This window comes from Sminthopsis crassicaudata, chromosome 6 (genome assembly GCF_048593235.1).
Source record: "Sminthopsis crassicaudata isolate SCR6 chromosome 6, ASM4859323v1, whole genome shotgun sequence".
In the NCBI taxonomy this organism is placed as follows: domain Eukaryota; kingdom Metazoa; phylum Chordata; class Mammalia; order Dasyuromorphia; family Dasyuridae; genus Sminthopsis; species Sminthopsis crassicaudata.
The window spans coordinates 188,032,198-188,045,363 of record NC_133622.1 but is presented as its reverse complement, the minus strand read 5'-3'; the positions used below and the strand labels follow the sequence as shown (position 1 = coordinate 188,045,363).

At 39.2% G+C, this 13,166-nt stretch overlaps 2 protein-coding genes across 2 annotated transcripts in view; both read left to right on the top strand.

Annotated features, from left to right (window-relative positions):
* CFAP99 (cilia and flagella associated protein 99) overlaps positions 1-13,166 on the top strand; it is a 175,910-nt gene that overhangs the window by 162,579 nt on the left and 165 nt on the right. The window contains exon 17 of the mRNA XM_074276858.1: positions 13,049-13,166. This exon is cut by the window's right edge and continues 165 nt beyond it. Coding sequence (XP_074132959.1) covers positions 13,049-13,057 — 9 coding nt within the window. The 3' untranslated portion in view covers positions 13,058-13,166. The remainder of the gene's footprint in view (positions 1-13,048) is intronic.
* The window catches only part of RNF4 (ring finger protein 4), a 201,447-nt gene continuing 194,339 nt past the window's right edge, over positions 6,059-13,166 (top strand). Inside the window, exon 1 of the transcript XR_012483789.1 lies at positions 6,059-6,172. The gene's annotated coding sequence lies outside the window, so the exon portion shown is untranslated. The remainder of the gene's footprint in view (positions 6,173-13,166) is intronic.

The window sequence follows — 13,166 nt, the reverse complement described above, 5'->3', positions numbered from 1 at the left end:
TTACTTGTGGTATGACCTCAAAGCCTTTTCCTTCTCTGGGCCTTCATTTATTCATCTTTTAAATTTAAGTCCTGTGATTCTGTTCATCCTTTATGACCCATTTTAAAGGCTAATTCTTTGAGGAAGCTTTCCCTTAATAATATTTCCATTGCAAATTAGAAATGACATAGCAGATTCTCACTGGGGAAGCTAGGATCAATAATCAGAATGGATTGGCTCCATGTAGGCGTATGATCCCAACAAAAGACTTTCCTGCTTAGGACAACCAATAAGAGATTTCCATCAGGATACTTCTATATAGGCAATGGCAGGCGAGAGTGGAGGAAGGAGAATTTAGAGAATGTCACAGAGTAGTAGACTGAGCAAGAATTCTTCAGTGGCTTATAATTGAATGGGCTGGATACTGATCTATTGCCCTTATTATTGTTTTTTTTTTTTCCCCTGAGGCAGTTGGGGTAAAGTGACTTGCCCAGGGTCACACAGCTAGGAAGTGTTAAGTGTCTGAGACCACATTTGAACTCAGGTCCTCCTGAAATCAGGGCTGGTGCTTTATCCACTCTGCCACATTAACTGCCCCTTTATTATGGGTTTTGTGGATAAATGCAAGTTTTATCAGTTTTATTTCACCATCCTTTTTGGAGAAGGAACACATTTTATTCTATCAGTTACCAAAGTTCTCAGTCTTCAGCTGGGCTTATGCCAGTTCTTCAGCAAGGGCACAAGAATATTAAAGTCAACCATAAACTTTGCATGAAATAGCTAAAGGATAAAGAGAATAGAATGCCAGACATCGGTATTGATTGTCTCCCAATATAAATGATGTAGATAGATAGATAGATAGATAGATAGATAGATAGATAGATATAGATATATCTTTATATATATACATCTCAAGTAATTAGATGGAGTATTCAACTTCAACCTACATATGGAGAAATTTTTCAATTTTTTTTCCAATTTAACATTTTATTTTTCTTAGTTACATGCAAAAAATAATTTTTAACATTTGTTTTTTTACAATCCTGAATTTCAACTTTTCTCTCTCTCTTTCCTCACCCCTTGAGAAGATGAGCAATTTGATATAGGTTGAACATATGTAGTCATACAAAATATATTTCCATATAAGTTATGTTATGAAAGAAAACACAACCTTCTCCCCAAAACAAACCCAAAAGAAAAATAAAGTTTGTTTTTTTTGTTTGTTTGTTTTGATTTTTTAAAGTAAGCTTCAATTTGCATTCAGACTCCATCAGGCTTTCTCTGGAGGTCGATAGCATTTTTCATCATAAATCCTTTGGAATTGTCTTGAATCAATGTGTTCCTAGGCAAATCTTAAGTTATTCATCTGATCATCATAATACAATGTTGCTATTATGGTGTACAATATTCTCTTCTGCCCATTTCACTTTGCATCAGTTCATGTAATTCCAGGTTTTTCTGAGAGTACCTAATAAATAGTATCTTGTTTTCCCACGTTACAGGTAAAGGCAATTTTTTGATATTAATTTTAAAAAATTAATAAGTTCCAAATGTTCTCTCTTTATTACCTCCTGCCTTTCTGAATTGATAAGCAATTTGACACAAGTTATACAAGTTTAGTCATGCAAAAGATATTACCATATTAGTCATGTTGGTGAGAGAAGACACATATCCAAAGGGGAGAAAAAAAACCATTAAAAAAATACAGAAAATGAAAAACAGTATGTTTTGATATGCATTCATACTCTTATCTAAGGTTCTTTCTCTGGAAGTAGATAGCATTTTTCATCATGAGTCCTTTAGAATTATCTTCGATCATAAATGCTGAGAATACCTAAGATATTTACAATTGCTGTTACTGTGCACATTTTCCTTGTTCTGCTCAATTCTCTTTGCATCATTTCATGTAAATTTTCCAGTTTTTTTCTGGTCATCCTGCTTGTCATTTCTTAAGCACCATCACATCTTCCTCACAATTATATACCACAAACTTGTTCAACTATTCCCTAACTAATGAGCATCCCTTAATTTCAAATTCTGTTCAAGAAAAAAGCTGCTATAAATATTTTTGTACATGTAGGTTCTTTTATTTATTTTTTTAAAATTTCTTTGGGATATAGATCTAGTGGTGGTATTTCTGGGTCAAAGAGTATGCACGGTTTTATTTATTTTTTTTATTTTTTAACAATGACTTTTTATTTATTTTTAAATTATTACATATCCTTTTTAATTTTGTATATTTCATTTAAAACATTATTCTTTTTTATTTTATTCTTTTTTTAATTTTATAATTATAAAAATTTTTGACAGTATATATGCATGAGTAATTATTTTTTTATAACATTATCCCTTGTATTCATTTTTCCAAATTTTCCCCTCCTTCTCTCTACTCCCTCCCCTAGATGACAGGCAATCCCATACATTTTACATGTGTTACAATATAACCTAGATACAATATATGTGTGTAAATCCAATTTTCTTGTTGCATGTTAAGTATTAGATTCCGAAAATATAAGTAACCTGGGTAGATAGAGAGTAGAGCTAACAATTTACATTCACTTCCAGTGTTCCTTCTCTGGGTGTAGTTATTTCTGTCCATCATTGATCAACTGGAAGTGAGTTGAATCTTCTTTATGTTGAAGATCTCCACTTCCATCAGAATACATCTTCATACAACATTGAAGTGTACAGCGATCTTCTGGTTCTGCTCATTTCACTCAGCATCAGTTGATGTAAGTCTCTTTAAGCCTCTCTGTATTCCTCCTGCTGGTCATTTCTTACAGAACAATAATATTCCATAACATTCATATACCATAATTTACCCAACCATTCTCCAATTGATGGACATCCATTCATCTTCCAGCTTCTAGCTACTACAAAAAGAGCTGCCACAAACATTTTGGCACATACAGGTCCCTTTCCCTTCTTTAGTATTTCTTTGGGATATAAGCCCAGTAGTAGCACTGCTGGATCAAAGGGTATGCACAGTTTGATAACATTTTGGGCATAATGCCAGATTGCTCTCCAGAATGGTTGGATTCTTTCACAACTCCACCAACAATGCATCAGTGTCCCAGTTTTCCCACATCCCCTCCAACATTCATCATTATTTGTTCCTGTCATCTTAGCCAATCTGACAGGTGTGTAGTGATATCTCAGAGTTGTCTTAATTTGCATTTCTCTGATCAGTAGTGATTTGGAACACTCTTTCATATGAGTGGATATAATTTCAATTTTATCAGCTGAGAATGACTTTTTATTTTCAAAACACATGCAAAGATAGTTTTCAACATTCACCCTTGTAAAACCTTGTGTCCCTTCCCCTCCCCTAAACAGTAAGTAATGCAATATAGGTTAAACATGTGCAATTCTTCTAAACATATTTCCACATTTATCATGTTTACATACAGTTTTATAGCCCTTTAGACATGCTTCCAATTTGCTCCCCAAAGTGGCTGAATCAGTTCACAATTCTATCAACAATGCATTAGTGTCTCAATTTTCCCAAATGCCCTCCAACATTTGTCATTTTCCTTTTCTGTTTAGGTGTGGGTGGTAACTCAGAATTGTTTTAATTTGTATTTCCGTAATCAATTAGTGATTTAGAGCTTTTCTTCCCACATGATTATGAATAACTGATATCTTTGTCTGCTTGTTTATATCATTTGACCATTTAGCACCTGGGGAATGACTTGTAATCTTACAAATTTAACTCAGCTCTCTATATATTTGAAAAATGAGACCTTTATCAAAGAAACCTAAACTCACAGTTATGATTACTGTATATTTTCCTCCATCGTATTTTCTCCCTATTTATCCTTTTTTTTCCTCTGTCCATCCTCAAAAGTGTTTTGTTTCTCATTACCATCTCCTTATCCCCTTTCCTTATTACTTTTCTTTAGGATAGATGATGCCTAATTGAATGCGTATGTTATTCCTTCTTTGAGTCAATTCTGATGAGAGTAAGGTTCAAACTTTGCCTACTCTCCACCTCATCCTCTCATCCATTGTAAAGCTCTTTTTATGTACAGTAACTTAATACATTCTACCTGTCTCTTCCTCATTTTTGCAATGCATTCTTTCTCCTTAATTTTTTTTTTTAGATATCATCCCATGATAGACAACTCCCACCACAAGAAATAGAAATCACAAGGAATTCAAGAAGGTTATACTGTTTAAATTCCTACACAGGAAGATGATATTTTTAACTTCCAAGAACGTTCTTGAATTCCCTGTGATTTCTATTTCTTGTTTTACTGTTTCTGTTTCCCTTGAGTCTTATATTTAAGCATCAATTTTTCTATTCAGTTCTGTTCTTTGGAATGCTTGAAATTCCTTAGGAATGCTTAAAAGTCCCCATTTCATCGAATATCTTTTTTTTTTTTCCTGAAGTATTATAGTCAGTTTTACTTGTGGGTGATTCTTGGTTGTAATTCTACTCCTTTGCCCTTTGGAATATCATATTCCAAGTCCTATGATCCCTTAACGTAGAAGCTGCTAAATCTTGTGTGATCCTGACTGTGGCTCCATTCCCCTGTTCCATCTAATGACCTATAAAAAGGTCTAGATGAGCTAATAAAAGGTAGCTAGGTAAATCATATGCTGGGTTCTGTACTAAGAGAAATATAAGCAAACAAGACTCTTTGATTTAAAAACTTGCATGCTAATGGGAAAACTACTTAAAATGGGGGAGTTGGAAAGGAGAGAGAGGGGGCAGCAATGCAGCAGGCAAGGGGGAGGAATGGACATGAATGAGGGGGAACCCTTTCCTAAAATGATTTAGCTCAAAATCTATTATTCTATGATGAGTACATTACAGTGGTATAACCAACAAGTTATATGAAGTTTTCAGAGAAAAGATGGTCACCAAAAAGGTGGAATAAAAGGGAGGTGCAATTTGAGTTGGGCCTTAAAAAGTAGGGGGATAACAATAGGCAGAAAAAGAGAGCTTTGTAGGCATAAGGGACAAAGCCACAGAAGCAGGAAAAGGACAAGGTTTGTCTAAACGACAGTATGTTTGGATAAATAGTCTGATTAGGGCAAATTGAGTCACAGAGGATAAGGTTGGCAAGTTGAGGATCTTGGATGCCAGGTTTAGAAATGTGAATTTTGCTTGGATCTTGGGGATTAGCATAACTGGATCTATACACAAGGAAGCTGTATGAAGGCTAGATTGGAGTGGAAGAGATTGGAAGTAGGAAGACTTGGGAAAAGGCTATTGAGTATTTCTAGCTGGTAGGGATGAGCACTTGTGCTAAGAGTGGTGGCTGTGGGGAAAGTGCTGGGATGGATGCAGGAGATGTGGTATAAGAGGGAGCTAGGCAGCTGCTTAGAGCTAGGGGACCAAGAAAGAGGAAAGCTAAGTATATTCCTAAGGTTTCAAACATGGAATAATTGATGGAAGATGGTGCCACAGGCAGATATAATGAGTTATAAAGAGTAGGTGCTTCCTCCTCCAATTACCTTGTTTTATTTATTTTATATCCCCCCAGTGGAAAGCAAGCTCCCACAGGACAAGGATTGCCTCATTTTTTTCTTCCTAATAATACCTTATGGCCGACACAGTCCATGGTATACTAGATTTTTATTAAATTGGGGGTACGATGGGGAACTTGATTGAGACATGTTGAATTTGATGCACTGGAAATCTCTTTACAGGTAGCTGGGAATGGGGAGAAGGCCCAGAGTTATTTAGCAAGAGGTCAGGTCAAGTCAACAAGCATTTATTAAGTGCATACTGTGTACCAAGCTCTGGGAATACAAGTACAAGCAGAAAGTTAAATCTTGCCTTCAAGGGCCCAAGATGGGGAAAGACAACCCATAAAAGGAAATGGAAAGGGAAAGGGAGATAAGATAGATACTTGCCATGGGAGCAAGATGGAGGAAATCTGAATATTCTGGAATAAAGCCCAGAGAAAAATGAATCTACAACTGACCTAGGTACTTTTCTTAAAATGGAGGCTCTGGGAGGAATCAGCCAATCAGAGGAAAGAGCTGCAAGGGCGGAGTGTATTTGCATTGTGAGAAGGCCAGGGATAAAGATGAGCTTGCAAGGTGAGGTAAGGAGGCTCTAAGGGCAGAGGCAACTTCCAGGGTGAGAAGGCTGCTGGTGGGAAAATTCTGGAGAGTTAAGAGTGGAACTCAGAAAGGAATGAAGATAAAGAACTTGGAGATACCTGCCTAGAACTTGTAGGTGAGAATATGGGAATAAATGGAAAGAAAGACTGTAGAGAGAAGGAAAGAGATCTTGGTACCCACCTTCCTTCCTAATATTTCTAAATAGATGAGACCATATTAAAATGATGTTGAGGATAACTTTGAAGAGAATACATTATCATTTGGGGATAGTAAAGAGGCTGAGCTTATAGATAGATTAGATAGATTTTTTTTTAAGGGCTAGACATGGAGCCACCTTCTTTCCTCTGTCTCTCTTAGTCACTGTCCAACCTTTGTACAGTGAGCTGGCTCTCACCCCCAAATCACAGGGCACAGTACAGTCACCCAGATGGTCTCTGAAAGTCCTTGGAGGAAATGATAGACCATCTGTTATAGAAATCCACTGAAAAGTCCTGGTGTGTTCAGTAGGTAGCTGAAGAATTGCTTCCAGAAAGGAGGTAAACATGTACTTTGCTACCCTTTTGGACCTGAAGATTTCTGGGAACTGGGATGGGCAAGCTGGCAAAGGTGATATTAAATTTAAATAAAGTATCATAAAAAGAAGAGTAGTTCTGACTATGAGGTACACACCTATAATCCTTGTTTACTGAGGCTGATGGATTGTTTGTGCTCCTGTTCTGAATTGCTGTAGACTTAAACTGATCCAATCAAGATTTACACACTGATTCTGTTGGGGAACTCCCTGAAATAGTAGGCTACCAGATTGCTTCAGAGAAGGATGATAAACCAACCTAAATCAGAAATGAAGGTCAAAGCTTCTCTACTTTGTCCCAATAGTGGGATCAGGCCCAATTTAAGCAAGATAGGGAAATCCAGTATTCACACACATGTCCCATTAGATTAGAAGACTTTTCTATGTGTCTCAAATTCCTCATCTCTAAAATGAGCAAGTTTATGAGAATCTTCCATCTAAGAGGGAAGTCATCGCTTATTCTCCAAAGAATAAATGATGTGAATATGCAGGTACCACCAGATGAAAGATCATTCAGCCAGGGTCAGAGGAAGAAGCGACAAATGTGGGTGGGTGATTGGTTGACTTCTTGTTGTACTGAAGCAGCAATTTGTGAACTTGACAATAACTAGGGGAAGGTTTTCTGTCTATCTTGAGTGTGAATCCAGGACATGATAGAGAATCAACCACTAATGACTTGCTCCAAAGCCTTATGACTACTACTGGCTACATGTAAGCAGCAGCTATATTGCCTGAAGAAATCTAGTATGATCTGTGGCCATCAGGATTTAGTTCTGGAGGATTCTTCTAATTATTGATTTAACTTAAGCCTTCACCTAAGATTTCTCAGAGGAATACCAGAATTTAGTTCCTTTTTTCTCTTATCCTGGGTTTCCCTAGGGAATATTTGTTTCATATAAAGAGGCCTTTGCCTTCCATGTAAGTATCCAAGTTAAAAATGCCAAACAATACAGAACAGTTTTTTATTTGACCTGATAGAAAACACAAATGATTCTAATTTGAGTGTATAAATGGTCAAGACATTCCCTTTCTGTCTCAGCTAGGTCTTGGACTATTCCCAACATCTTCTATACATATATATATATATATATATATATATATATGTGTGTGTATATATATATATATATATATATATATATATATGATATACATATTATATTATATATAAGATATATAATATGTACATATAAGATATAATATAATATGTATATATATTATATATCTCTAATACTACCCTGAATAGAGCTCTCCTTCAGAGACACTGTGGTCTTTTGAGAGAGAGTTATGGGACTTCCCCATATGGTGAGTCCTTCCTTAGGGTTCTCTTAGTGGTCCTCTGGACTTAAAGCACCACCCTTGAGAGGGACCCCTCAGTAAGAGGAAGGATTTAGGATTGCTAGATAATTAATCATTAGCCCCTCTGCCTCTGATAGATTCTATCTTTCTTTAAGCCCAATGCCTTAAAGCACCAGGAAATCAGTAAATCTATGTGATTTCCTCACATCATGGCTCCCTATTGGACCTCTCCTATTACTTCTTCCTGTCTCACATTCTCTACCCATAAATCCAATACTCATGTTCAAATCTTTCTAATCACATCAAATTTTGTCAACTCTGCTTTAGGAAGATCACTTTGGCTGATAAGTATGGACTGGAGAAGAGACCAGCTTGGGACAGGGAGGTCATTCAGGAGACTAGTGCAATATTACAGGGAGAGCTGGATTATTATAATTGCCTCTTATTAGGGTCACAGTCCCTAGACGATCCTCTTGCCAAGTCTTCACACAACTGTCAAAATATCCTTCTTAAGATAGTCTTCTGAACATGTGACTTTCTATCCTCAAACTGGGAGGAGAGAGCTCCTACATGCCTCTGGAATCATATGCAAGCATTTAAGGGTTTCCACAGTCTGATTCAATTTACCTTTGCAGCTTTATGGCCATTACTCCCCTTCATGAACTTTATGTTCCAGACAAATTGGCCCTATTTGCTGTTCCCTTAACATTTCATCTCATGCCTCCATGAGATTGTACAAGCTGTACTCAGAACTTGAAATGTTTTTTCTCTGCCCACTGAAATCATTATCTTCCTTTAAGATCTGGGTCCTACTTTTCTGACCCCTTCCCCCAGTTCTTATTTTCCCTCAAATCATCTTGTATTATACTCATCCATACAAGAGTTATAACCCTCCAGAAGAATGTAACTCCTTGAGAACCGGAATACTTCTATGTCTGTCTTTGGACAGCCCAATTAGCCCACTGCTAAGTACAGTGCTCTGCACTTAAGGATAGGGAAATGTACCTTTGATTTCACCGGTGAAGAGAAGTCCTGAATAAGAAAACGTCTCTTACTGATGGAGGTTGGCATTTTCTATGTATTTTAAGAGAGTAGTTAGAAGCCTGAGAAAGGAGGACTTTTAGAAGGTCTGATGGCTGACGTGTTCAAAGATTTCAGGTCTTCCTGGATCCAAGTTTTGTATTTGTTCACATCGAACTCTTGATTAATAAATTTATTTTTTTACACAGAATTTAAAATGACTGAAAAGAGATTTAGAATATAGAGTATTGAATAAAGAGAACTTAGAATCATAGAATATGGAATATCAGAGTTGGAAGAAACATTAAAGATGCATCTAGTCCAATTCTTTTCCTGTCTCCTCCCATTTCACCAACCCTCCCCTGGGCACAAAGCTGTTTTCCCCAGGTTCACCCCCCTCCCCCCCCCCCCCAAAAAAAAAGGATTTGAAGACTATATGGAATTGGCCAGGAGATGGCAGAGTTAGACCAAGATAAAGAAAACAGCCGTTTGGCTGAGACTAAGGCTGTGCCCATAGATTGGCTTGGCCAGATGGATAGTTAGTCTGTCTGGTTGGGGGAAAGAATCTTAAAATGTTTGAGCTGGAAGCAGCAGGTGTGACCTTGGATATACCAATGGCTCCTTTTAGGCATTAGTCTCCTGATTTGTAAGATAAAACAGTCGTGCTAAATTATTTCTAAGGTTTCTTCTGAACTTATAACCATAGTTCTTATATGATATCTAAAAATCTTCACTTGCCCCTAGTAATAAGGGCTCCTGTAAGGCACAAGCTCCTTGCCTTGTCTAGGACTGACTCATCACTGCCACAATAAGGATTGATTAAATGATTGAGAGCTATGTGAAAAGTGGAAATTTGGGATTGGAATAGTCAGGAATGATTTTTGCAGAGAGGAGAAATAAAATGAACATAAAAGTCGAGGAAGCAAATCAAATCAACAAGCAGTTAGCACCTACTATGTGCCAAGTACTTTAAAGAATAGCAAAATTAGCTTTTGCCCCCAAGCAGCTCACAATCTGTGGGGGAAATAATATGTACAAACAAGATTTATGTGGGATTATATTAGATAAATTAGAGATCATCTCAAGGGAAGACATTAAGAAAAACTGCTTTTTGAAGAAGGTGGGATTTAAGCTGAGACTAAAGGAAGCCAAGAAGCAAAGGTCAGAATTTTAGAAATGGAAAACAGCTAGTGAAAATGCACAAAGTCAGGAGATGAAATGTGTTGGAACAGCAAGGGAAAACAGATCACTTAATGATGGAGTCTATCAGGGGAAGTGAGATATAAGAAGACTGGAAAGGTGTGATGGGGTTATCTTTCAGATTATGAAGAACTTTAAAGGACAGAGGAGTTTACCTTTAATCCTGGAGGCACCAAGGAGATATTGATATTAATTGAATAGGGGAATGGCATGATCAGAACTCTACTTTTGGAAGATCACTTTGGCTGGTAAATATGGATTGGAGAAAAAACAGACTTGGGACAGGGAGGTCATCCAGGAGGCTGTTGCAGTATTACAAGGGGGGAGATGATTAGGGCCAGCTTCATGGTGGTAGCCACCTTAGAGGAGAGGAGATACAGAAAAACAATGTTAGGAAAGTTAGAATCCAGAGAATTTAGCAAAAATTTCGATGTGAGGTGTGAGGAATTGAGAGTAGCACTTAGGTTGTGAGTATGGGTAATTTTTCCTAAGAAGGAAAAATTAGGAAGAGGGGAAGGTTTTTAGAAAAAGATGAGTTCTGTTTTGGATAAAATAGAGTTTAAAATGTCTATGAGATATTGAATTCTAAATGTCCAGGAGGCAGTTGAAGATGGAAGTCAGCAGAGAAGTTAGGATCTGAGAACATTAATATAAAACACAGGAAGTTGTTGTGACCCTGGATATCTTAGAATCAGCAGCAGTCAGGATAAGCAAAAGTCTTTTTTCTTGGTCTTTTGGGGTCAATGTCAGGGGATCAGATATAGGAATCTCCACATCTCCTTCCTCTCTCTCCACCAACAAAAGAATGATCCTGCCTGTCCAACTCCACTCTCTCATCTCTCTTTTCCTTCTTTGTCCACACCCACCCATCCAGCACAGAATAGTTGGGGAGGGCCATTCTCCAAGCATATGTTAATAGAGAATTGGCCAATTGATAATTAGCTAGGTTACCTTGCATCTGTTCTGTTCTAGCCCTTTACAGGAAGTGATGAGATTACTAAGTGCAACAGTATAAAGGGAGAACAGAAGTAGGCCGGGGACAACTCCTTATGCAGTGGTCCTCGAACTTTTTAAATAGGGGCCGGTTCACTGCCCCTCAGACTGTGGGAGGCCAGACTGCAGTAAAAACAAAAGCTCCCACTCTGTCTCCGCCCCTCAGCCCATTTGCCATAACCGGCGGGCGCATAAACGTCCTCCTCTGGCAGGGGGCCAGTAGTTTGAGCACCCTGCATGGTGTGCCTACAATTAACCAGATAGGACCCAGATGAAAACTCAGCAAAGAAGTTTTTTTAAATAGGTAGGAGGACAGCCAGGAGAAGCTATTGTCACAAATACCTAGAGAGAAGAAAGTGTCCAGAAGAGCATGATCAACAGTGCTGGAGAATCTGTACTAAAAAAGACCATTTGTGTATTTGAATTGAAATTCCTGGTAACCTCGGAGAGGTCATTTCAAATAAATGATGAATCTGGAAGTCAAGCTGAAGATAGTAACAATTTATTGTCTATAGCCTCAAAGAGTATGGCAAGGAAGGGAGGGAAGAAGGAAAGGGGGATAGAAAAGAAAGGGAAGGAAGAAGGGAGGAAGGAAGGAAGGAAGGAAAGAAGAAAGGAAAAGGGAGGAAGGAAGGAAGGAAGGAAAGAAGAAAGGAAAAGGAAGGAAGGAAGGAAAAGAGGAAGAGAGGGAGGAAGGAAGGGAAGAGAAAAGGGAGGAAAGGAAGGAAGATACACTCGGGATGGACAGAAGGTCCGTGTTTTGAGAATAAAGGAAACATGGGAATGTTTTGTGGGCAGCGAGGAAGCAGATGTAAAGGATATGACAGTGAAAGCTTTTGCGCTGAGCCTTGACAGATTTCATGGAGCCGGATAAGAACAAGCGGTTAGATCTAGGGGCGGAGGACCACGAAGCGCTCCTCCAGAGTGAATTCATGAGACCGTAAAAGGTGTGAAAAAGCTGGAATTAGAAGTTACCCAGCCGCCTCCTGATCTAATCCACCCATTCCATGGAGGAGAAAGCTGGGCCCAGAGAGGGGTTATCTGCCCAAGTCCGCCCTCCCGGCGAGCAGCACCTCCCGAGCATCGGGTAGTAATCCCAGGACACACAGCCGGGTGTGGGCCATGAGTGTGCTTACTAGGTGCTTACTAGGAAGGCAGGACTCCAAGGATGCCTTTTTAGATGGTTTGTTAAATGATGACAGAATGGGAAAGGGACGGGGAAGGGACTCGGAAATGAATGTGACTTAGAAACACGATGCCATCCCTTTAAAAAAAAAAAAAGCCTGGGGATCCGGGAACCTGGAGATGACAAAGGTCGGGCAGTTTGGGCACCTAATTGGCGGGAAGGGGGCAGACGGAGAGTCACGGAACGCGGAACTAAGTCACCCACGTGGGTTTAGGGACCATATAGTAGGAGAAAGCACCCGTCCTCCTTTTACAGATGGGGAAACTGAGGTCCAGAAAAAAGATCTCTAAGGTCAGACGGACAGTGGAGTGCTCAGGCTAGAACTCAGTCCCCCTTTCAGTCTGGGAGCCCCCCACTGTAACTGAATTACCGATTCATATCTTTGGGAGGGACTTCTCTGGGAAGTGACCTAGGACTTCATCAGAAAAGCAGGCCCTAACCAGGTAACGTGCCAGATGTGCAGAAGGCACGAAAAGCTGCCCCACAGCTGGACTCACGGTCCCGTGACTAATCCTCCCTCCCCCCACACTCCCTCCTTCCTCATCCCCCGCCCTTCTTTCTCTAGCCCCCGCAATCCTCCAATGGGGATGGCGTCCCTCCTACTCGAAAGTAAGCTCCTGGAGGGCCGGGGCCAGCTCTAGTAAAGATACTCCCAGCCCCTAGCCAGGCGCCTGGGGCACATACGTAGTTAGTGCATAATACATGCTTTTTCATTCATTCATTAGAGTATATGAACACGAAAAACCACAAGTCCCGACAGCCCCAGCGCGAAGGATCGAGCACGCGGAGGAATGGCTTCAGTGGGTAGAAGAAGGGGAGGCAGAACTTTAAGGCGGGTCTAAG